We start from the raw sequence: 26519 nt of genomic DNA on the forward strand, positions 1-26519 counted from the left end.
TGAAATAAGTTCTAAGGGCAGGTCACTGACTGACAATGTGATGGAAGAAGAGATTGAGAGATATGTGTGGGTTGGTAAATGGGCTTGATCTGTGAACAGCAGAGATAGCCTTCGGACTGATGGCTTTTCCTATTCCTGAGAAATACTTTTAAACAGAATTTAGTTCTGAGCTTGGGCAGCAATAACTTTGGATTTTCAAAGAATAATTGGACTAGATGTGAGTTGAGTGATGTCTGGTTTATGTGAATATGTCATTCACACTACGTAGTTAGAGGGGGAGCTGCACACAAATGTGTTGGGTGGCTTTTCTCGAAACTTCAGCCGTGGCTCGGTGGATGCACTCCCGCCTCGGAGTCAGGAGGTCATGGGTTCAAGCCTCACTCCAGGGATTTGAGCACAAAATCCAGGCTGACACTTCAGTGCAGTACAGAGGGAATGCTGCACTGTCGGAGGTGCCGTCTAAACCGAGGCCCCGTCTGCCCTCTCAGGTGGACGTAAAAGATCCCACAGCCACTACTGGAAGAAGAGCAGGGGAGTTCTCCCTGATGTCCTGGCCAATATTTATCCCTCAACCAACATCACTGAAAAACATTTCCTACAACAGTGACTACACCTCAAAAGTACTTCATTGGCTGTAAAGCACTTTGGGATATTGTGAAAGGTGTGATATAAATACAAGTCTTTCTGTTTACATCTGAAGAGACAAAACACTAAACGTTTGGGGTATGTTTATTCCACAAGGGGCAGTACAGCTAATGGGGTGGGGCAATGAGGCAGTTCAGGCATCGTCACTAGTCGAAAGGCACTAATTTGGCCCTTACTTTCTCCATTCTTGCCGGTAATAGGGTAGCCATCTCGGCACAGAGCTCTAGCTCAGGTTCCATTACCTTGGCTGCCTCAGGCTGGCTCTCACAGTAATCCACCACAAAACGGTAACAGTCCACCGACTGCTGCATGTTCTCCAGCTGGGTCTTCAGCTCAGAAGTGATCACCTTGCTGTATAACCAACCGATGCGAAACTTGGCCACCAGTGCTGGGCGCACCACGTCAGCGTCCAGCCTCTCGGGGAACTTCTTCTCAGAGTTCTTCAGGGAGTCCAGGAAGAGGTTGTAGTAGGCAATGGCTGACTGGGCCAGGTGGTTGATTTTTTTGATGTTGTGACTATCCAGCTCGTCCAGCCTGTTAGCGATGGAGACCTTCAGCTCCATCATTTCATAGTATGTATCTCCTATCTCAAACTGAAGCTGCCTGCAGACCAAGAGGTAATACTGCGGGTTTAACTCCGTGTAGACCGTGTCGAGCATGTCTATGCGCCGTTTGTGCATCTTGCAACGCCTCTCTTGGTCCTCTTCGAAGAATGCCAGGGCCTTGAATAAGGCACTGTGATCCTGAACCACTTCAATGTGGTCCGTCACGTGGGCATCAAGCTGGAAGAACTCCTTGGCCTCTTGCACGTAGTTCTGTCCGACCATGAACACCTCACGGGCTTCCGCAAAGTCCACGGGGTAAGTGTAGCTCACCTTCTCCTCGACAGACTGAATCAGATCAAACGTATCGCTGGATCCAAACAGCACGGCACTTTTCCTCCCCTGTTCCTTCTCCTCCTCTTCTTTTCTCAGTTGAATTTTCAGCTCTTCTTGCCGGTCCCAATCCAGTTCACCTATATCATCCTGTAAGAAAAGGCGACAGCTACAGCAATCCAGCAAGGTGCCTCCTTGGTGTTGCCGCTACAGTGTGTATGACATTTACACTTTCACCTTTACCATCTAACACTGTCAGAGGTTAATGATAAAATCAGTGGGCAAATACACCTGGGAAAGAGCTGTGTACCTATTCAATCCCACGGAATAGTTTCTCTGCCGCTTTGGATGCTGGGTAAAGAACTCCCCATTCCACAAAAAACATTTCTTTCACAAAACTCGCTGCCGCCCCGCACTGACTTCACCAGCCTCCTGAATCAAGGAAAGGCACAACCTGTCATCACACTGCCCCCATTCTTTTGTCCCATGACTGTCCTAATGCTGCTAAGAACTGAGAAACGCAGTTCATTACTGAAGTTACACTCTGTTCCAAGTGAGAGCAGTTTGAAGTGAAACAGGAATTTAGACTGCAAACTGTTAAGTGAACAGAGCTGAACGCTGGTGTGTGGGAAGGGGATTTTGTAAACAGAAGTCTTTCCTCATTAAACCTGTGTTTATCTCTGTAAAGAGGGGGTAGTGCCTGACAGGTCCGACAGCAGGGCCGAACATGTAAAATGAACTCTACACAGATATAGCGTAGAATCGCCAACCCTGCCAGATGGAAGGTGAATCCCCGGGGGGGGGGGGGGTGGAGAAGGTGAATCTCCCGGGGGGAGGGTGGGGGGGAGGAGGTGAATCTCCCGGGGGGAGGGTGGGGGGGAGGAGGTGAATCTCCCGGTGGGGGGGGGGGGGGGGAAGTGGAGCTTTGAGTTTGTGGTCTGTGCCTGTAAACTTTCTTTGCCTGCTTGCGAACAGCCTTCTGGTTCTCAGAACGTCGACAGCACCTCCCAAACCTCTACCACCGAGAAGGACAAGGGCAGCGGGCACATGGGAACAACACCACCTGCACGTTCCCCTCCAAGTCACACACCATCCCGACTTGGAAATATATCACTGTTCCTTCATTGTCGCTGGGTCAAAATCCTGCAACTCCCTTCCTAACAGCACTGTGGGAGAACCGTCACCACACGGACTGCAGCGGTTCAAGAAGGCGGCTCACCACCACCTTCTCGAGGGCAATTAGGGATGGGCAATAAATGCCGGCCTCGCCAGCAACCCCCACATCCCAAGAATAAATTTTGAAAAATCTTGCGCCGCAGCTGCTGTCACAAAACCACATGCAAAGGCATTCAACTAGAGGGGGCCCAACCCTCATCAAACTGCGGGAAAGTGTCACGTGATCAGATGTCACGTGATCCGATGTTACATGGTCAGATGTCATGTGATCAAACCTCCAGGAATATGTTCAACGCGAGTTGGCAACCCGATACGTGATGAAAAGTGTCTTGAACCCAGACCCCAAACAGGGGCGAGTGAGTCGGTCCACCAGAGGTGGGGGGGGTGACACTGAGCGGGGCCATCCGGGGTTGAAGCCCAGATATGAGCTGGTTCAGCTCGTCTCGGCCGAGGGACTGTTAATGTGTGGCCATGCCACTGACACCATGTTTGCCCAGGAGGTGTGGGGCAGAGATGTCCCTTTGCGGTTTACCGTACAGTGTCACACGTGGAGAACGGCCACTTGGGCCAGGCACTGCATCCAAGTGGGACCGGCATCCGTGGCACCACTGGCCAGGAAGGCAGAGCACCTTCCAATGGAGAAGCTGGCCTCATCACAATCCTCGAGTCCTGGGCCACAGCCCCATCTACTGGAGCCACTGTGCAGTACACTGGAGACATCGGGGGTTGGGAGGGGAATTCTCCTCGTCGGGGGGGAATGGGAGGGGAATTCTCCTCGTCGGGGGTTGGGAGGGGAATTCTCCTCGTCGGGGGGGAATGGGAGGGGAATTCTCCTCGTCAGGGGGGGGGGGGGTGGGAGGGGAATTCTCCTCATCGGGGGAATGGGAGGGGAATTCTCCTCATCGGGGGGAGGGGAATTCTCCTCATCGGGGGTTGGGAGGGGAATTCTCCTCATCGGGGGTTGGGAGGGACTACCACCCGCATCTCCGGGTCCTTGCCAGCCCTGACCCCCTGATGCTGGGTCGAAGTTCACTCCGCTGGGGAGCTCCTGCCGCCACGAAGGATTCCGTTAGTGTGAGGACGCTAAATCCTGGCAGTGGTGCAGTGGGGACCTCCACAAGGGGCAACAAGGCTTCCACTGTAGGCCCAGGCCATGACCAACAGCAGGGAAATGCTGGGCCCCACTGGGGGAGAGGAGACCACGACAAGGCTTCCCACTACCTTCTACATAGCAGCCCTTGGAAGCTGCAGTAAGTGGGACGGGCGGGAGTCCTGGCCGGGGTGGGGTCAGTCCCGGCTGGGTGCCCCGGACAGGGATAGGCCTCACTGCCTGAATTTCCTCTCAATCTCTGCTGCAGCTATCATAGTAGGTAAAGCACAGAACGACACCATTTGGCCCATCGTGCAAACTCTTTGAAAGAACTATCAATTTAATCCCGATCCCCTGCTCTTTCCCCACAGCTCTGTAAATTTTTTCCCTTCAAGTATTTATCCAATTCCCTTTTGAAAGTTATTATTGAATCTGTTTCCACCGCCCTTTCAGGCAGTGAATTCCAGATCATTACAACTCGCTGCGTAAAAAAATGTTTCCTCATGTCGCCTCTGGTTCTTTTGCCGATCACCTTAAATCTGTGTCCTCTGGTTACCGACCCTTCTGCCACCGGAAACAGTTTCTCCTTATTTACTCTGTCAAAACTCTTCATGATTTTGAATACCTCTATCAAATCTCCCCTTAACCTTCTCTGCTCTAAGGAGAACAATCCCAGCTTCTCCAGTCTCTCCACATAACTGAAGTCCCTCATCCCTGGTACCATTCTAGTAAATCTCCTCTGCACCCTCTCCAAGGCCTTGACATCCTTCCTAAAGTGTGGTGCCCAGAATTGAACACAATACTCCAGCTGAGGCCTAACCAGTGTTTTATAAAGGTTTAACATAACTTCCTTGCTTTTGTACTCAATGCCTCTATTAATAAAGCCCAGGATCTCATATGCTTTTTTAACTTGTCCTGCATCTTCAAAGATTTGTGTACATACACCCCCAGGTCTCTCTGTTCCTGCACCCCCTTTAAAATTGTAACATTTAGTTTATATTGCCTCTCCTCATTCTTCCTACCAAAATGCATCACTTCACACTTCTCTGCTTTAAATTCTATCTGCCATGTGTCTGCCCATTTCACCAGTCTGTCTGTGTCCTCCTGAAGTCTGTTACTCTCCTCCACGTTGTTTGCTTCATTTCCGAGTTTTGCATCATCTGCAAACTTTGAAATTATACCCTGTACACCCAAGTCCAGGTCATTAATATATATGAAAAAGAGCAGTGGTCCTAATACTGACCCCTGGGGAACACCACTGTATACTTCCCTCCAGTCTGAAAAACAACCGTTCACCACTACTCTCTGCTTTCTGTCCCTTAGCCAATTTTGTATCCACACTGCCCACTGTCCCTTTAATCCCATGGGCTTTAATTTTGCTAACAAGTCTATTATGTGGTACTTTATCAAATGCCTTTTGAAAGTCCATCTACACAACATCAACCGCACTACCCTCATCAACCCTCTCCGTTACTTTATCAAAGAACTCAATCTTTAGTTAGTCAAGCACGATTTTCCTTTAATAAATCCCTGCTGACTTTCATTTATTAGCCCAGACTTTTCCAAATGGCAATTAATTTTATCCCGGATTATTCTCTAAAAGTTTCCCCACCACTGACGTTAGGCTGACTGGCCTGTAATTGCCAGGTTTATCCCTCTCCTCTTTTTTGAACATTTGCAATCCTCCAGTCCTCCGGCACCGTCCCCATATCTAAGGAGGATTGGAAGATTGTGGCCAGAGCCTCTGCAATTTCCACCCTTACTTCCCTCAGTAACCTAGGAGGCATCCCATCCAGACCTGGTGACTTTTCTACTTTGAGTACTGCTAACCTTTTAAGTACCTCCTCTTTATCTATTTTTATCCTATCCAATATCGCAACTACCTCCTCTTTTACCGCTCCATTGGCAGCATCCTCTTCTCTAGTGAAGACCGATACGAAGTATTCATTTAGTACCTCAGCCATGTCCTCTGCCTCCACAAGATGATCTCCTTTTTTGTCCCTAATCGGTCCCACCCTTCCTTTGACTACCTTTTTACTATTTATATGTTTCTAAAAGACTTCTGGGTTCCCTTTTATGTTAGCCGCTAATCTATTCTCACACTCTCTCTTTGTCCCTCTTATTCCCTTTTTTAGATCTCCTCTGTACTTTCTGTATTCAGCCTGGTTTTCTACTGTATTATGAACCTTACATTTGTCATAAGCCTTCTTTTTCTGTTTCATTTTAATCTCTATATTTTTAGTCATCCAGGGAGCTCTAGCTTTGGATGCCCTTCCTTTCCCTCTCGTGGGAATGTGTCTACTCTGTACCCGAACCATCTTCTCCTTGAAGGCCTCCCATTGTTCAATTATTGTTTTGTCTACCAAGTTTTGACTCCAATCCACTAGGGCAAGATCCCTTTTTAACTCACTGAAATTAGCCCTCCTCCAGTTTAGTATTTTCATATTTGATTGTTCCTTGTCCTTTTCCACAACTAGTTCTAAACCTAATGATATTATGATCACTGTTCCCCAAATGCTCCCCCACTGAAACATGCTCCACTTGCCCCACTTCATTCCCCAGAATTAGATCCAGCACTGTTTCCTTCCCCGATGGGCTGGAAACATACTGATCAAGAAAGTTCTCTTGTTCACATTTCAAGAATTCCTCCCCCTCTTTGCCCTTTACACTGTTACTGTCCCAGTCTATATTGGGATAATTGAAGTCCCCCATTATCACTACTCTATAGTTCTTGCATCTTTCTGTAATTTGCCTGAAAATTTGCTCCTCTATCTCCTTCCCCCCCACCACCATTCATCTTATTGAAGTTAGAGTCACAGTCACTTTCTGGACCATGTGTTTGTGTGTCGGGGCCTAGAACAAAGCTACAGATACCAAACAAACCGATCGCAGATACCTCGAGCAGCCTGCGCGCATCTTGCAGCAGATTGAGACAGTACTTTATCCAACACCGGGCTATTTCTGCCTTCTTCTGTTGGAGTTGGTCACGCCGGTCCCTCTCCTCTTCACCTGTGTTGGAGGGAAATGGCTTTGAGTGTTTCCCGTTGATCACACTCCGCGAGTCACAATATGAGGCAAAGATTTGAGTAATCACCCGGGGCTGAATGTTTTGGAACAATCTGAGTTAGAAGAGCAGCTGGCACTGTGGGGAGCTCACCTCGTTCTTCCTCCCGCGACTTTGGCTCAGTGAAAACACTTTATTTTTGCAGTGAAGCTGAGTAAGGGACAGGCGCCCGCGCTGGGAGGGGGCACGGGCGCCCGCGCTGGGAGGGGGCACGGGCGCCCGCGCTGGGAGGGGGCACGGGCGCCCGCGCTGGGAGGGGGCACGGGCGCCCGCGCTGGGAGGGGGCACGGGCGCCCGCGCTGGGAGGGGGCACGGGCGCCCGCGCTGGGAGGGGGCACGGGCGCCCGCGCTGGGAGGGGGCACAGACTGCTCCATGTAACTCCGATCGATGTTCTAATGAACTCTGTCCGGCGATGGTGGGCCTGCTGCTGCCTTTGCCATGATGTTTTCTTTCAGACACAGCTTCCGAATCACAATGGGATGAAAGGACAAACGGTCAAAACTCACTCCCCCAAATCGGCCCCTCGGGGCTCTGTTCAAAGCTCTCTGGAAGCGCCCTGCTGGCTCAGTGGCTGAATGCCCCACGTGATGTGGTACTCAGCCACAAACACCAAAAGGTCCCGATCCATTCCCCATCAGGGCCCAGTTAACTGGTCGCTGCCCAGGGCAGGGTTTGGGGCACTATCATTGGCCTCGGTGCCCTGGGAAAAAGGGGAGTGGGAGAAAATCATCCAGGGCTTGCCCTCCTGGTCATTACATAGTGAATCTACCACCCCCCCCCCCCCGCCCACCATTCCCATTAGAGACTGCACACGCACAAACGGTGGGTTAGGTCAGTGTTGGCTTCGGCTACAATGCATTTCATGGCTGAATAGTCTGTCAACATACAAAGACAGATCAGTTAGCTGAAGTACTGGAGGGAGGACCATCTCTAGCCGAGTCAGCACCATGGTCAGAGGCGGGGGGGGGGGGGGGGGGAGAGGGAGTCCCCGGGAAGTCTCCATGCGGTCCCACACCCAGCTCTATGTATCACGGCTGATTCACACACGTCTTCAGACTGGAAATTATTCTACACAGAACACTACTAATTTGATTGAATTTTTTGAGGGGGTGACTAGGCGTGTGGATGAGGGTAACGCAGTGGATGTGGTATACATGGATTTCAGTAAGGCCTTCGATAAAGTCTCGCACAGGAGACTGGTCAAGAAGGTACGAGCCCATGGAGTCCAGGGTGCCTTGGCACTTTGGATGCAAAACTGGCTTAGTGGCAGAAGGCAGAGGGTGAGGGTTGAAGGTTGTTTTTGTGACTGGAAGCCTGTGGCCAGTGGGGTACCACAGGGATCGGTGCTGGGTCCCTTGCTGTTTGTGGTCTACATTAATGACTTGGATATGAATGTAAAAGGTATGATCAGTAAGTTCGCTGATGATACAAAGATTGGTAGGGTGGTAAATAGCGAGGAGGATAGCCTCAGTCTGCAGGACGATATAGATGGGTTGGTCAGATGGGCGGAACAGTGGCAAATGGAATTTAACCCGGAAAAGTGCGAGGTGATGCACTTTGGAGGGACTAACAAGGCAAGGGAATACACAATGAATGGGAGGACCCTAGGCAAGACAGAGGGTCAGAGGGATCTTGGTGTGCAAGTTCACAGATCCCTGAAGGCGGCGGAACAGGTAGATAAGGTGGTAAAGAAGGCATATGGGATACTTGCCTTTATTAGCCGAGGCATAGAATATAAGAGCAAGGAGGTTATGATGGAGCTGTATAAAACACTGGTTAGGCCACAGCTGGAGTACTGTGTGCAGTTCTGGTCGCCACACTACAGGAAGGATGTGATCGCTTTGGAGAGGGTGCAGAGGAGATTCACCAGGATGTTACCAGGGCTGGAGCGCTTCAGCTATGAAGAGAGACTGGGAAGATTGGGTTTGTTTTCCTTGGAGCAGAGGAGGCTGAGGGGGGACATGATTGAGGTGTACAAAATTATGAGGGGCACAGATAGGATGGATACTGAGGAGCTTTTTCCCTTCGTTGAGGGTACTATAACAAGGGGACATAGATTCAAGGTAAAAGGCGGGAGGTTTAGAGGGGATTTGAGAAAGAACTTTTTCACCCAGAGGGTGGTTGGAGTCTGGAACTCACTGCCTGAAAGGGTTGTGGAGGCAGGAACCCTCACAACATTCAAGAAGCATTTGGATGAGCACTTGAAATGCCATAGCATACAAGGCTACGGACCAAATGCTGGAATATGGGATTAGAGTAGACAGGGCTGATGGCCGGCGCGGACACGATGGGCCGAAGGGCCTCTATCCGTGCTGTATAACTCTATGACTCTATGACTCTCTATGACTACTGCAAAAACACTTCAATACTTCGAGCTTTTAAGGCTCTGAATGTTTCTCATACATTTCATTGCTGAAACACCAAAACCATTCTTAGATAATCAAACCTACTTTCCTCTGCAGAAGATTCGGAGGCCACTCCTCCCACCTGGTTGAAGATCACGCTGGAAGCTGCAAGGCACAGTCGACCTTCCATGTAACGCTGCTGCTCAACAGAAAACACAAACAGTCAACATGCTGGGTACACCCTGAGCTCTGAATTGTTCACTGCAGTCCCGGCCCACGCTGTAGGTCTCTCCTGCTCGTGGTCCATGTTGGGAACAATGACATAGGGAAGACAAGGGAGGAGGTCCTGCTGAGGGAGTATCAGGAGCTAGGAGCTCAATTAAAAAGCCGGACCTCAAGACTGGTAATCTCAGGAACGTGCTAAATTGGCATTGGGAAAAAACAGATCAGGAAGGTGAACACGTGACCAAAGGAGTGGTGTGGGAAGGAGGGGATCCATTTCATGGGACACTGACACCAGTACTGGGACAGGAGGGAGCTGTATCGCTGGGACAGACTGCACCTGAACCGGACTGGGACCTAGGTCCTCGTGGAAAGGATAAATAGCTCTACAAAGGGTATACGAAAAAAAACTTGGGAGGGATAAAAGGATTAACACAAAAAGCATTTACAATTATATTAAAAGGAAAAGGGTAGCCAAGGGTAATGTGGGCCCTTTAGGAACAGATACGGGTAATAAATGAAAATAAGGAATGGCGGACTTGTTGAATAATTACTGTGTGTCGGTCTTCACAGTAGAGGAAGAGGATAATATACCCGACATTCCAGGGAAACTAATAATGAATCAAGGACTGGAACTCACTAAAGTTAACGTAAGCAAGAACATTATGAGAAAAAATAATGGCACGAAAGACTGACAAATCCCCAGGACCCAATGGTTTCCACCCCAGGGTTGTAAAGGAAGTCGGTGAGGAAATTGGAGATGCTTTAGTCATAATCTTCCAAACTATTCTCTCGATTCAGGAATTGTCCCTTTAGATTGGAAAAATGCAAATATAACTCCACTATTTAAGAAAGGTGAGAGAGAGAAACCAGGTCATTACAGAACTGTTAGTCTAACAGCCGCTGTGGGGAAGCGAATGGAATCTATAATTAAGGACAGAGTGATTGAGCACTTAGAGGAATTTGAGCTGATTAGAGAGAGCCAACATGGATTTGTAACGGGTAGGTCATGTCTAATGAACCTAATTGAATATTTTGAGGAAGTAACTAAAGTAGTAGAGAGGGGAATGTCTATGGATGTAGTTTATATGGAATTCCAGAAGGTATTCGATAAGGCTCCACATAAGAGACTGTTAGCCAAATTAAAGCTCATGGAATTGAAGGCAAATTATTGACCTGGTTAGGAGATTGGTTAGGCAGTGGAAGACAGAGAGTAGGGAGAATGGGTATGTACTTGAAATGGAAGAAAGTGACTGGTGGTGTCCCAGAAGGATCTGTGCTAGGGCCTCAACTATTCACTATATTGATTAGTGACTTAGATAATATATAACAGTGGCTAGAGTCATACCTAGCACCAAGGAAGATGATAATGGTTGTCGGAGGCCAATCATCTCAGCCCCAGGACATTGCTTCAGGAGTTCCTCAGGGCAGTGTCCTAGGCCCAACCATCTTCAGCTGCTTCATCAATGACCTTCCCTCCATCATAAGGTCAGAAATGGGGATGTTCGCTGATGATTGCACAGTGTTCAGTTCCATTCGCAACCCCTCAGATAATGAAGCAGTCCATGCCCGCATGCAGCAAGACCTGGACAACATCCAGGCTTGGGCTGATAAACGGCAAGTAACATTCGTGCCACAGAAGTGCCAGGCAATGACCATCTCCAACAAGAGAGAGTCTAACCACCTCCCCTTGACATTCAACAGCATTACCATCGCTGAATCCCCCACCATCAACATCCTGGGGGTCACCACTGACCAGAAACTTAACTGGACCAGCCACATAAATACTGTGGCTACAAGAGCAGGTCAGAGGCTGGGTATTCTGTGGCGAGTGACTCACCTCCTGACTCCCCAAAGCCTTTCCACCATCTACAAGGCAGGAGTGTGATGGAATACTCTCCACTTGCCTGGATGAGTGCAGCTCCAACAACACTCAAGAAGCTCGACACCATCCAGGATAAAGCAGCCCACTTGATTGGCACCCCATCCACCACCCTAAACATTCATTCCCTTCACCACCGGCGCACTGTGGCTGCAGTGTGTACCATCCACAGGATGCACTGCAGCAACTCACCAAGACTTCTTCGACAACACCTCCCAAACCTGCAACCTCTACCTAGAAGGACAAGGGCAGCAGGCACATGGGAACAACACCACCTGCACGTTCCCCTCCAAGTCACACACCATCCCGACTTGGAAATATATCGGTGTTCCTTCATCGTCGCTGGGTCAAAATCCTGGAACTCCCTTCCTAACAGCACTGTGGGAGAACCTTCACCACACGGACTGCAGCGGTTCAAGAAGGCGGCTCACCACCACCTTCTCAAGGGCAATTAGGGATGGGCAATAAATGCTGACCTCGCCAGCGACGCCCACATCCCATGAACAAATAAAAAAAACAGATATCCAAGTTTGCCGATGACACAAAGATTGGTGACACAGTAAGTAGCAAAGACAGAAGTATAAAATTACAAAGAGACACTGATGGATTAAGTGAGTGGGCAAAACTGTGGCTGATGGATTTCAACACAGGTAAGTGTGAGGTCATCCATTTTGGACCAAGAACAGATCGATCTGAGTATTTTTTAAGTGGTGAAACATAAGAACATAAGAAATGACAGCAGGAGTAGACCATCCGGCCCCTCGAGACTGCTCCGCCATTCAATAAGATTAGGGCTGATCTTCGACCTCAACTCCACTTTCCCACCCGATCCCTGTATCCCTTAATTCCCCTAGAATCCAAAAATCTATTGATCTCAGCCGTGAATATATTCAACGACTGAGCATCTACAGCCCTCTGGGGTTGAAAATTCCAAAGATTCGCAACTCTCTGAGTGAGGAAATTCCTCCTCATCTCAGTCTTAAATGGACGACCCCTTATCCTGCGACTATGCCCCCTAGTTCTAGACTCTCCAGCCTAGGGAAACAGTCTCTCAGCATCTACCCTGTCAAGCCCTCTTAGAAACTTAGATGTTTCAATGAGATCACCTCTCATTCTTCTAAACTCTAGAGAGTACAGGCCCATTCTACTCAGTCCCTCCTCATAGGACAACCCTCTCATCCTAGGAATCAATCTAGTGAACCTTCGTTGCACTGCCTCTAGGGCAAGTATATCCTTCCTTAGGTAAGGAGACCAAAACGCAGTACTCCAGGTGAGGTCTCACCAAAGCCCTGTACAACTGCAGTAAGACTTTCTTACTCTTGTACTCCAACCCCCTTGCAATAAAGGCCAACATACCATTTGCCTTCCCAATTGCTTGCTGTACTTGCATGCTAACTTTGTGTGTTTCGTATACAAGGACACCCAAATCCCTCTGAACACCAACATTTAATAGTTTCTCATCATTTAAAAAATATTGTTTTTCTATTCTTCTTACCAAAGTGAATAACCTCACATTTCCCCACATTATCCTCCATCTGCTACCTTCTTACCCACTCACTTAACCTGTCTATATCCCTTTGCAGACTCTTTGTGTCCTTCTCACAGTTTACTTTCCCACCTAATTTTGTATCGTCAGCAAACTTGGATACATTACACTCAGTCCCTTCATCTAAGTCATTAATATAGATTGTAAACAGCTGAGGCCCAAGCACTGATCCTTGCGGCACCCCGCTAGTTACAGCCTGTCAACCTGATAACACATCTGCCATTTCCTTATTCCCCATTATAATTTCTCCTGTCTCAGCCTCTAAGGGACCCACGTTTACTTTATATTTCTTGCTAGTTTATTCTCATATTCTATTTTCTCCCTCTTTATCAATTTTTTGGTCATCCTTTGCTGGTTTCTAAAACTATTCCAATCCTCAGGCTCACTACTCTTCTTGGCAACATTATAAGCCTCTTTTAATCTAATACTATCCTTAACTTCTTTAGTTAGCCTCGGATGGATCACTTTTCCCCTGGAGTTCTTTGAGCATTATGAAATTATGAGAGTTATTTGGACACTTTGATCCAGGAGGCGGTCACACCACTTAGGTTAGGCAGTAGTTTAGATGTGGTCAGTGATCAGGGACAGGAGGATGTGACTGAGAGTCAGGTGGGTATGGGGACCCAGGATCCAGTGATGGAGGAGCCTCAGCCTTTGCCCTTGTCCAACAAGCACGTGGTACTTGCTACCTGTGTGGATGAGAACAAGGGCTGCAGGGAGGATGAGCAAATTGACCATGGCACCGTGGTACAGGAGGCCATTCGAGTGGGGGGGGGGAGGGGAGTAATAAGGAATGTGGTAGTGTTAGGGGATAGTATAGTCAGGGGGATAGAGACTGTTCTCTACAGCCACGACCAGGAGTCCCGAAGGCCGTGTTGCCTGCCTGGTGCCAGGGTTAGGGACATCTCCTCTCTGCTGGAAAAGAACTTGGAGCATGAGGGGGAGGATCCAGTTGTCGTGGTCCATGTAGGAACCAACGGCGTAGGTAGAACTAGGAATGAGGTTCTGCTGAGGGAGTTTGAGGAGCTCGGGTCTAAATTAATAAGCAGAACCTCAAAGGTAATAATCTCTGGATTACTACCTGAGCCACGGACAAATTGGCATAGGGACAAACAGAGTGTTAAATGCGTGGCTCAGAGTGATGTGGGAGACAGGGGTTTCAATCCATGGGGCACTGGCACCAGTACTGGGGAAAGAGGGAGCTGTTCCGATGGGACGGGCTCCATTTAAACAGGACTGGGACCAGTGTCCTGGAAAATTGAATAACTAGGGCGGTAGATAGGGCTTTAAACTAAATATTGGGGGGGGGAGGGGGGGTCAGGTATGGCGAAATTTAGAAATCTAATGGAGAAAATCAAGGCAATAGAGCAGTGTAGTGATTTGGGTAAAGATAAGCAGAGTTTGCATCAGCAAATAATGTCAAAGCAGGAAAAAATGGTAAAAAGTTAAAATTAAAGGCGCTTTATCTGAATGCATGGAGCATTCGTAATAAGATAGATGAATTAATGGCACAAATAGAGATAAATGGGTTTGATCTAGTAGCCATTACTGAGACACGGTTGCAAGGTGACCAAGGTTGGGAACTAAATATTCTAGGGTACTTGACATTTAGAAAAGACAGGCAGAATGGAAAAGGAGAGGTGTAGCCCTAATAATAAAGGATGACATAAGGACAGTGGTGAGAAAGGATCTTAGCTCGGAGGATCAGGAAGTAGAATCAGTCTGGGTGGAGATAAGAAATAACAAGGGGCAGAAAACTCTGGTGGGAGTAGTTTATAGGCCCCCTAACAGTAGCTATACTGTTGGACAGAGTATTAATTAAAAAATAAGAGGAGCTTGTAACAAAGGTAATGCAATAATCACGGGGGACTTTAATCTTCATATAGACTGGGCAAATCAAATTGGCAAAAGTAGTTTGGAGGACGAGTTCATGGAATGCATTCGAGACAGTTTCCTAGAACAATACGTCATGGAAGCAACCAGGGAACAGGTTATGTTAGATCTTGTATTATGTAATGAGACAGGGTTAATTAGTAATTTCACAGTAAGGGATCCTCTGGGGAAGAGTGATCATAATATTGAGTTTGAGAGTGACGTACTTAAGTCAGAAATTAGTCATAAACTAAATAAAGCCAATTACATAGGTATGAGGATGAGTTGGCTAAGGTAGATTGGGAAATTAGATTAAAGGGTATGACGGTTGATAAACAATGGCAAACATTTAAAGAAATATTTCAATATTCTCAACAAATATACATTTGATTGAGAAATAAAAACTCCACGGGAAAAGTGATCCACCCATGGCTAACTAAAGAAGTTAGGGATAGTATTAGATTAAAAGAAGAGGCCTATAATGTTGCCAAAAATTGTGGTAAGCCTGAGGATTGGGAGGGTTTTTAGAAACCAGCAAAGGACAACCAAAAAATTGATAAAAAGAGAGAAAATAGAATATGAGAGTAAACTAGCAAAAAATATAAAAACGGATTGTAAGAGATTCTACAAGAATGTAAAAATGAAGAGAGTAGCAAAAGTAAACATGGGTCCCTTAGAGGCTGAGACAGGAGAAATTATCATGGGGAATCAGGAAATGGCAGATGCCTTAAACAAATATTTTGTATCTGTCTTCACAGTAGAATACACAAAAAACATACCAGAAATAGTGGTGAACCAAGTGAGGAATTTAAAGTAATTAATATCAGTAGAGTCACACAGACATGACTCCAGGATGGTATGTTGCCTCCCTGGTGCTAGGGTCAAGGATATCATGGAGCGGCTGCAGGACATTCTGAAGGGGGAGGGTGAACAGCCAGAGGTCGTGGTCCATATCAGTACCAACGACATCGGTAAAAAAAAGGGATGAGGTCCTGCAAGCAGAATATAGGGAGTGAGGAAATGAATTAAAAAGCAGGACCACTAAGATAGTAATCTCAGGATTACTCCCAGTGCCACGTGCTAGCGAGAGCAGAAATAGCAGAATAGACCAGATGAATACGTGGCTTGAGAGATGGTGTAGGAGGGAGGGGTTTAAATTCCTGAGGCATTGGGACTGATTCTGGGAAAGGGGGGACCTGTACAAGCTGGACGGGTTGCACCCAAGCAGAACCGGGACCAATATCCTCGCGGGGGCATTTGCTCGTTCTGTTGGGGAGGGTTTAAACTAGTATGGCAGGGGGATGGGAACCAAAGGGCAGGTACAGATAGGACAAACTCAGACCAGAAAACGGGAAGTAGAAAAGCAGTTAGTGACGTAGTTAGCGACTCAAAAAGGCAAAAGAAGCAAAGGTTAAATAGTGTTCAGCGCAGGAATTTGACGGGGTTAAAGGGAATATACTTCAATGCAAGGAGTATTACAAACAAAGCAGATGAGCTAAGGGCACAGATAGACACATGGCAGCATGATATCATTGCTATAACGGAAACCTGGCTTAAAGAGGGGGATAATCGGCAGCTCAATATCCCTGGATATAGAGTTTTCAGGCAGGATAGAGTAGGTGATAAAAAAGGAGGGGGGGTAGCATTATTGGTTAAAGAATCAATTACAGTTGTGAGAAAGGATGATATGCTAAATGGATCATCAATCGAGGCCATATGGGTTGAGCTAAGAAATAAAAACAGGTCAGTCACACTACTAGGAGTGTACTATAGACCCCCGAATGGCGAAAGGGAGATAGAAGAACAAATATGTAGGCAAATTTCTGAGTGCAATAATAGTAGGGGACCTCAACTACCCTAACATCAACTGGGATTCAAACAGTGTGAGGGGCACAGAGGGCGCAAAATTCTTGATCGGTGTCCAGGAGAACTTTTTTAGCCAGCACATGACAGGCCCAACAAGAGGGGATGCAATTCTAGATTTAGTCCTGGGAAATGAAGATGTGACAGTGGGTGACCATATTGGGGATAGTGACCACAATTCAGTTAGTTTTAGCATTGTTATGGAAAAGGACAGAGTTAAATTAGGAGTGAACGTTTTAAATTGGGGGAAGGCAAATTTTACAGAACTAAGGTGATTTGGCAGAAGTGGACTGGACACAACTACTTGAGGAGAAATCAGTGGCAAGCCAGTGGGAGGCATTAAAAAGTGAAATTCTACGGGTACAATGCAGACACGTCCCCTCAAAGAAAAAGGGTGGCACTGCCAAATCTAGAGCCCCCTGGTTGTCTAGAAGGATACGGGGCAAGATAAAGCAGAAAAAGAAAGCTTATGACTGTCACAGAAAACTAAATACTGCAGAAAGCCTAGAGGAGTATAGAAAGTACAGGGATGATGTAAAAAAGGAAATAAGGAAAGCAAAGAGAGGGCATGAAAAAATATTAGCTAGTAAGATTAAAGAAAACCCAAAGATGTTTTATCAGTACATTAAGAACAAGAGGATAGCTCAGGAAAAGGTGGGACCTATCAGGGATGATAAGGGTAACTTATGTGTAGAAGTAGAGGATGTGGGTAGGGTTTTAAATGAATATTTTGTCTCCGTATTCACAAAGAAAAGGGATGATCCGAACGTAGTAGTTAAAGAGGAGAGATGTGAAATATTGGATAAGGTAAACATAACGAGAGAGGAAGTACTAGAGGGACTGGAATCCTCGAAAGTTGATAAGTCAGCAGGGCCGGATGGATTGCTTCCTAGGCTATTGAAGGAAGCCAGGGAGGAAATAGCGGATGCTCTGAGGATCATTTTCCAATCCTCACTAGATACAGGGGAGGTACCGGAGGACTGGAAGACTGCAAACGTAGTACCATTGTTTAAAAAGGGTACGAGGGAAAGGCCGAACAATTATAGGCCGGTCAGTCTTACCTCAGTGGTGGGCAAACTATTAGAATCAATACTGAGAGATAGGATAAGCTGTCACTTGGAAAGGCATGGTTTAATCAGGGATAGTCAGCATGGATTTGTTCAGGGAAGGTCATGCCTTACAAATCTGATTAAATTCTTTAAGGAAGTGACAAGGAGGATTGATGAGGGTAGTGCAGTGGATGTTGTCTACATGGATTTGAGTAAGGTATTTGACAAGGTCCCACATGGCAGACTGGTCAGAAAGGTAAAAGGCCATGGGATACAGGGAAATGTGGTGAATTGGATCCAAAATTGGCTCAGTAACAGGAAGCAAAGGGTAAAAGTTGATGGATGTCTTTGCGAATGGAAATCCGTTTCCAGTGATGTCCCACAGGGCTCAGTGTTGGGTCCCTTGCTGTTTGTGGTATATATTAATGATTTGGACTTGAATGTAGGGGGCATAATTGGCAAATTTGCAGACGTCACAAAAACTGGCCGTGTAGTTGATAGTGAAGAGGATAGCTGTAGACTCCAAGAAGATATCAATGGGTTGGTGGAGTGGGTGGAAAAGTGGCAAATGGAGTTCAACCCGGAGAAGTGTGAGGTAATGCACTTAGGGAGGGCAAAGAGTAAAAGGGAATATGCAGTAAAGGGGAATATATTGAGAGGGGTAGAGGAAGTGATAGACCTCGGAGTGCATGTGCACAGGTCCCTGAAGGTTCCAGTACAGGTAGATAAGGTTGTGAAGAAGGCATACGGAATGCTCTCTGTTATTAGCCGAGGTATAGAATACAAAAGCAGGGATGTAATGATGGAACTGTGTAAAACACTGGTAAGGCCACAGCTGGAGCATTGTGCGCAGTTCTGGTCACCACATTACAGGAAGGACGTAATTGCTCTGGAGAGAGTGCAGAGAAGATTTACAAGAATGTTGCCAGGGCTTGAAAACTGCAGCTACGAGGAGAGATTGGATAGGCTGGGGTTGTTTTCCTTGGAGCAGAGGAGGCTGAGGGAAGACTTGATTGAGGTGTACAAAATTATGAGGGGCCCAGATAGAGTAGACAGGAAGTACCTGTTTCCCCGAGCGGAGAGTTCAAGAACTAGAGGACATAGATTTAAGATGAGTGGCGGAAGGATTAGAGGGGACATGAGGAAAAACTTTTTTACCCAGAGGGTGGTGGGTGTATGGAATTCGCTGCCCGAATTGATGGTAGAGGCAAGGACCCTCAACTCTTTTAAAAAGTACCTGGACCTGCACCTAAAGTGCTGTAAGCTGCAGGGCGACGGACTGGGTGCTGGAAGGTGGGATCAGAATGGGCACCTAGTTGTTCTTCGAGCCGGCGCAGACACGATGGGCCAAATGGCCCCCTTCTGTGCTCTGTCTTTTCTATGGTTCTAGAAAAGCTACTGGAGAAACTAATGGGACTAAAAGCTGATAAATCCCCTGGACCCGATGGCCTACTAGGGTTCTAAAAGAGGTGGCTACAGGGATAGTGGATGTGTTGGTTGGTTACGATTTTCCAGAATTCCCTAGATTCTAGAACGGTCCCAGCGGATTGGAAAGTAGCAAATGTAACCCTACTATTCAAGAAAGGAGGGAGAGAGAAAACAGGGAACTACAGGCCAGTTAGCCTGACATCAATTGTCGGGAAAATGATGGAAACCATTATTAAGGAAGTGGTAACAGGGCACTTAGAAAATCATAACGTGATTAGGCAGAGTCAACATGGTTTTATGAAAGGGAAATAGTGTTTGACAAATTTATTCGAGTTTTTTGAGGATGTAACTAGCAGGGTAGATAAAGGGGAACCAGTGGATGTCGTATATTTGGATTTTCAAAAGACATTCAATAAGGTACCACATAAAAGGTTGTTACACAAGATAAGGGCTCACGGGGTCGGGGGTAACATATCAGCATGGATAGAGGATTAGTTAACGGACAGAAAACAGAGAGTAGGGATAAACGGGTCATTTTCGGGTTGGCAGGCTGTAACTAGTGGGGTGTCACAAGGATTGGTGCTTGGGCCTCAGCTATTTACAATCTATATTAATGACTTAGATAAAGGGACCAAGTGTAATGTATCCAAGTTTGCTGTCAATACAAAGCTAGGTGGAAAAGTAAGCTGTGAGGTGGACACAAAGAGTCTGCAAGGGGATATAGACAGATTAAGTGAGTGGGCAAGAAGGTGGCAGATGGAGTGTAATTTGGGGAAATGTGAGGTTATTCACTTTGGCAGGAGGAATAGTAAAACAGAATATTTATTAAATGGTGAGAAACTATAAAATGTTGGTGTTCAGAGGGATTTGGGTGTCCTTGTACAAGAAACACAAAAAGTTAGCATACAGGTACAGCAAGCAATTAGGAAGGCAAATGGCATGTCGGCCTTTATTGCAAGGGGGCTGGAGTACAAGAGTGAGGAAGTCTTACTACAGTTGTATAGGACTTTGGTGAGACCTCACCTGGAGTACTGTGTACAGTTTTGGTCTCCTTATCTAAGGAAGGATACACTTGCCTTAGATGCAGTGCAACGAAAGTTCATTAGATTAATTCTTGGGATGAGAGGGTTGTCCTATGAGGAGAGGCTGAGTAGAGTGGGCCTATACTCTCTGGAGTTTAGAAGAATGAGAGGTGATCTCATTGAAACATATAAGATTATGAGGGGGCTTGACAAGGTAGATGCTGAGAGACAGTTTCCCACAGTTGGAGTGTCTAGAACTAGGGGGCATAGTCTCAGGATGAGGGGTCGGCCATTTAAGACTGAGATGAGAAGGAATTTCTTCACTCACAGGGTTGTGAATCTTTGGAATTCTCTACCCCAGAGGGCTGTGGATGCTGAGTCGTTGAATATATTAAAGGCTGAGATCGATAGATTTTTGGAATCCAGGGGAATCAAGGGATATGGGGATCAGGCAGGAAAGTGGAGTTGAGGTCGAAGATCAGCCATGATCTTATTGAACAATGGAGAAGGCTCGAGGGGCCCTGTGGCCTCCTCCTGCTCCTATTTCTTGTGTTCTTATGTAAATATTTCTTTAAATGTTCACCATTGCTTATCTACCCTCATATCTTTAATCTAATTTCCCGATCAACCTTAGCCAACTCGCCCTCATACCCATGTAATTGACTTTGTTTAAGTTTAAGACTCAAGTACGTCACTCTCAAACTCAATGTGAAATTCTATTATATTATGATCACTCTTCCCCAGAGGATCCCTTACTATGAGATAACTATTTAACCCTATCTTATTGCACAAGACAAGATCTAAAATAGCTTGTTCCCTGGTTGGTTGCACTTCATATTGTTCTCGGAAACTGTCTCGAATGCATTCCACGAACTCGTCCACCAAAAGCTAGGAACAGTGGAGGTTCAAAGAGATTTAGGGGTCCGTGTACACAGATCACTAAAATGTACTAGTCAGGTACAAAAAATAATCAAAAAGGCGAATGGAATGTTAGCCCTTATATCTAGAGGGCTAGAATATAAAGGGGAAGTTTTGCTACAGCTACACAAAGCCCTGGTTAGACCACACCTGGAGTACTGAGTACAGTTCTGGGCACTGCACTTTACAAAGGATATTTTGGCCTTGGAATGAGTGCAGTGCAGATTCACCAGAATGTTATCAGGGCTCCAAGGGTTGGATGATGAGGAGAGATTACATGAACTAGGCTTGTATTCCCTGGAATATAAAAGATTTGATTGAGGTTCTTAGGATTTTAAAAGGAATTGATAGAGAGAAACTTTTCCCGCTGGTGGGGGAGTCTGGGACTGGGGGACATAACCTTGAAATCAGAGCCAGGCCATTCAGGAGAGAAATTAGGAAACACTTCATCACACAAAGGGAGGTGGAAGTGTGGAACTCTCTCCCACAAAAAACTGAGATCGATAGGTTTTTGCTAGCCAAGAGTATTAAGGGACATGGAGCCAAGGCGGGCGGATGGAGTTAGGATACAGATCAACCATGATCTCAGTGAACGATGGAACAGCATCGAGGGACTGATGGTCTACTCCTGTTCCTATGTTGTACGGCTCTGCTCTCTCCTGCTGGGTATGGCTCCTTCCTGCTGGGCTCGGCTCCCTCCTGCTGGGCTCCATGCACTCCTGCTGGGCTACGCTCCACAGCTCTGACCCTCTGGGACCTGACCATAATGGCCTTTCTTCCAGCATGTGCCTGGGCAGACGGAGCGTCTCAACGCTGCCAATTCCTGTCCTGTGATTACACACATATTTCCAGCAGGAGTCACGAGAGGGCTCTCAGGGGCCCAAGAACTCTGCAAAATTTTTCTGTCAGGCCCTGGGGCACTGAGGACAATTGTGGCACCCTATCACCTTCAGAGCCGTGATCTATTAATTCAGCACAGACCAAGGGTTAAACCTTTCGGTCTGGTGTTTTTAAAATAGGAATGAAAATGTTAATAGAAACTTTCAACAACCATTCATGGAAAAATTCTCCCTAGGAGAAGCCTCGCTCTCAAATTCCCAACCCTCCTCCCCTCCCACCTCAGGCCCTCCACTCACCACCATCCCCCGCATTGCTGCTGATTTGCTGAAAACGCACTCTCATCTCTAGCCCCTTGCTCCCAGTGAAACTACCACAATCCCCGCCCCTGCCCCTGCCCCTAGCCCCTGCCCCTGCCCCCGCCCCAGTACAACTTCCATCTTCTGAGGGGCACAAAGCCCAGTAGAACCAGCCTGATCGGACTTGGCTGCAACTCTCCTCAATCAAAACCACCCCACCATTCCCGGATCATCCTGGGGGAATGGATAATCCCAGGCCTCTTGTTCCCAGCACCATCGGCCCTCCTCTCCCCCCTCACCTCAAGCATTGAGAGAGGAACTCACAGATTTCAGCACCAAGGCCAGCCATGAGCTGCTGCTGCTGTATCCACCCCACCCCACGCCCAGTACTCCTCACTCTGGTGAAGCATCCTGCAGTGGTCTTTATGTCGGGAATCCTCTCTCAGAAGTTGACAGGGCCCGTTTTCCACAATGGATGGAGTAACATGGGGAGCACGTCCACCATTTTCCACTACGAGCAGCTAGGAGCTCACAGATTATTCCTTAAATCCCCAAATCAAGCCCACACTGAGCCTGACACTGCCCGTGTCCCCACACCTGCCACTAAACACAAAGAAGGACTGCTGCTGGAGACTGAGCGCAGTCAGGCTTACCTTGGTGATGTAATACTGTGACAGGGTGGCGGCATTGATGGCCCATTCCACGGGATTGTAACGGGTGAACTGCAGCTGGCGTTGGAGGGTAGTGTGGCAGTACCAGGCAGCCTTCTCATTCATGTCCAGGTGTTTGTAGACTTGTGCCAGGTAATACAAGGTGTGAGTGTAAACCTTCTCAAACCTGCCCAAACACAACACACTGTGTCACTCAAAGAAAGGGTCGGGTCAGTTACACACCGTGTCGGGTCAGTTACCCTCTGGTCAGTGTCGGGTCAGTTACACACCGCGTCGGGTCAGTTACACTCCGGTCAGGGTCGGGTCAGTTACACCCCAGTCAGGGTCGGGTCAGTTACACTCCGGTCAGGGTCGGGTCAGTTACACTCCGGTCAGGGTCGGGTCAGTTACACTCCGGTCAGTGTCGGGTCAGTTACACCCCGGGCAGGGTCGGGTCGGGTCAGTTGCACCCCGGGCAGGGTCGGGTCAGTTACACACCGGGCAGGGTCGGGTCAGTTACACCCCGGGCAGGGTCGGGTCAGTTACACCCCGGGCATGGTCGGGTCAGTTACACCCCGGTCAGGGTCGGGTCAGTTACACACCGGGCAGGGTCGGGTCAGTTACACCCCGGGCAGGGTCGGGTCAGTTACACCCCGGGCAGGGTCGGGTCAGTTACACACCGGTCAGGGTCGGGTCAGTTACACACCGGTCAGGGTCGGGTCAGTTACACACCGGTCAGGGTCGGGTCGGGTCAGTTACACCCCGGGCAGGGTCGGGTCAGTTACACTCCGGTCAGGGTCGGGTCAGTTACACTCCGGTCAGGGTCGGGTCAGTTACACCCCGGGCAGGGTCGGGTCGGGTCAGTTGCACCCCGGGCAGGGTCGGGTCAGTTACACCCCGGGCAGGGTCGGGTCGGGTCAGTTGCACCCCGGGCAGGGTCGGGTCAGTTACACCCCGGTCAGGGTCGGGTCAGTTACACCCCGGTCAGGGTCGGGTCAGTTACACCCCGGGCAGGGTCGGGTCAGTTACACCCCGGGCAGGGTCGGGTCAGTTACACACCGGGCAGGGTCGGGTCAGTTACACACCGGGCAGGGTCGGGTCAGTTACACACCGGTCAGGGTCGGGTCAGTTACACACCGGTCAGGGTCGGGTCAGTTACACACCGGTCAGGGTCGGGTCAGTTACACACCGGGCAGGGTCGGGTCAGTTACACCCCGGGCAGGGTCGGGTCAGTTACACACCGGTCAGGGTCGGGTCAGTTACACACCGGTCAGGGTCGGGTCAGTTACACACCGGTCAGGGTCGGGTCAGTTACACACCGGTCAGGGTCGGGTCAGTTACACACCTGTCAGGGTCGGGTCGGGTCAGTTACACCCCGGGCAGGGTCGGGTCAGTTATACCCCGGTCAGGGTCGGGTCAGTTACACTCCGGTCAGGGTCGGGTCAGTTACACTCCGGTCAGGGTCGGGTCAGTTACACCCCGGGCAGGGTCGGGTCGGGTCAGTTACACCCCGGGCAGGGTCGGGTCGGGTCAGTTACACCCCGGGCAGGGTCGGGTCAGTTATACACCGGTCAGGGTCGGGTCAGTTACACCCCGGGCAGGGTCGGGTCAGTTACACCCCGGTCAGGGTCGGGTCAGTTACACACCGGTCAGGGTCGGGTCAGTTACACACCGGTCAGGGTCGGGTCAGTTACACCCCGGGCAGGGTCGGGTCAGTTACACCCCGGGCAGGGTCGGGTCAGTTACACACCGGTCAGGGTCGGGTCAGTTACACACCGGTCAGGGTCGGGTCAGTTACACCCCGGGCAGGGTCGGGTCAGTTACACACCGGTCAGGGTCGGGTCAGTTACACCCCGGGCAGGGTCGGGTCAGTTACACACCGGTCAGGGTCGGGTCAGTTACACACCGGTCAGGGTCGGGTCGGGTCAGTTACACCCCGGGCAGGGTCGGGTCAGTTATACCCCGGTCAGGGTCGGGTCAGTTATACCCCGGTCAGGGTCGGGTCAGTTACACACCGGTCAGGGTCGGGTCAGTTACACACCGGTCAGGGTCGGGTCAGTTACACCCCGGGCAGGGTCGGGTCGGGTCAGTTACACCCCGGGCAGGGTCGGGTCAGTTACACCCCGGGCAGGGTCGGGTCAGTTACACACCGGTCAGGGTCGGGTCAGTTACACACCGGTCAGGGTCGGGTCAGTTACACACCGGTCAGGGTCGGGTCAGTTACACCCCGGGCAGGGTCGGGCCAGTTACACCCCGGGCAGGGTCGGGTCAGTTACACACCGGTCAGGGTCGGGTCAGTTACACACCGGTCAGGGTCGGGTCAGTTACACCCCGGGCAGGGTCGGGTCAGTTACACACCGGTCAGGGTCGGGTCAGTTACACACCGGTCAGTGTCGGGTCAGTTACACTCCGGTCAGTGTCGGGTCAGATGCAATCCGGTCAGTGTCGGGTCAGTTACACCCCGGGCAGGGTCGGGTCGGGTCAGTTACACCCCGGGCAGGGTCGGGTCAGTTACACACCGGGCAGGGTCGGGTCAGTTACACACCGGTCAGTGTCGGTTCAGTTACACTCCGGATCGGGTCAGTTACATCCCAGTCAGGGTCGGGTCAGTTACACACCGGTCAGTGTCGGGTCAGTTACGCACCGGTCAGTGTCGGGTCAGTTACACTCCGGTCAGTGTCGGGTCAGTTACACGCCGGTCAGTGTCGGGTCAGTTACACACCGGTCAGTGTCGGGTCAGTTACACCCCGGTCAGTGTCGGGTCAGTTACACACTGGTCAGTGTCGGGTCAGTTACACACCGGGCAGGGTCGGGTCAGTTACACACCGGTCACGGTCGGGTCAGTTACACTCCGGGCAGGGTCGGGTCAGTTACACCCCGGTCAGTGTCGGGTCAGTTACACCCCGGGCAGGGTCGGGTCGGGTCAGTTACACCCCGGGCAGGGTCGGGTCAGTTACACACCGGGCAGGGTCGGGTCAGTTACACTCCGGTCAGGGTCGGGTCAGTTACACCCCGGTCAGGGTCGGGTCAGTTACACTCCGGTCAGGGTCGGGTCAGTTACACACCGGTCAGTGTCGGGTCAGTTACACTCCGGTCAGTGTCGGGTCAGATGCAATCCGGTCAGTGTCGGGTCAGTTACACCCCGGGCAGGGTCGGGTCGGGTCAGTTACACCCCGGGCAGGGTCGGGTCAGTTATACCCCGGTCAGGGTCGGGTCAGTTACACTCCGGTCAGGGTCGGGTCAGTTACACCCCGGGCAGGGTCGGGTCGGGTCAGTTGCACCCCGGGCAGGGTCGGGTCAGTTACACCCCGGGCAGGGTCGGGTCGGGTCAGTTGCACCCCGGGCAGGGTCGGGTCAGTTACACCCCGGTCAGGGTCGGGTCAGTTACACCCCGGTCAGGGTCGGGTCAGTTACACCCCGGGCAGGGTCGGGTCAGTTACACCCCGGGCAGGGTCGGGTCAGTTACACACCGGTCAGGGTCGGGTCAGTTACACACCGGTCAGGGTCGGGTCAGTTACACACCGGGCAGGGTCGGGTCAGTTACACCCCGGGCAGGGTCGGGTCAGTTACACACCGGTCAGGGTCGGGTCAGTTACACACCTGTCAGGGTCGGGTCGGGTCAGTTACACCCCGGGCAGGGTCGGGTCAGTTATACCCCGGTCAGGGTCGGGTCAGTTACACCCCGGGCAGGGTCGGGTCGGGTCAGTTACACCCCGGGCAGGGTCGGGTCGGGTC

The 26519-nt window shown here is 49.5% G+C and overlaps 1 protein-coding gene across 1 annotated transcript in view; it reads right to left on the minus strand.

The window, feature by feature from the left end:
* Positions 1 to 711: 711 nt before the first annotated feature.
* The window catches only part of kifbp (kinesin family binding protein), a 35343-nt gene continuing 9535 nt past the window's right edge, over positions 712 to 26519 (minus strand). The window contains exons 4-7 of the mRNA XM_068002649.1: positions 22788 to 22971; positions 9302 to 9395; positions 6683 to 6795; positions 712 to 1670 (exon numbers count right to left, since the gene is read on the minus strand). Coding sequence (XP_067858750.1) covers positions 792 to 1670; positions 6683 to 6795; positions 9302 to 9395; positions 22788 to 22971 — 1270 coding nt within the window. The 3' untranslated portion in view covers positions 712 to 791. The remainder of the gene's footprint in view (positions 1671 to 6682; positions 6796 to 9301; positions 9396 to 22787; positions 22972 to 26519) is intronic.

This window comes from Heptranchias perlo, chromosome 21, assembly GCF_035084215.1.
Source record: "Heptranchias perlo isolate sHepPer1 chromosome 21, sHepPer1.hap1, whole genome shotgun sequence".
Classification (NCBI taxonomy): Eukaryota; Metazoa; Chordata; class Chondrichthyes; order Hexanchiformes; family Hexanchidae; genus Heptranchias; species Heptranchias perlo.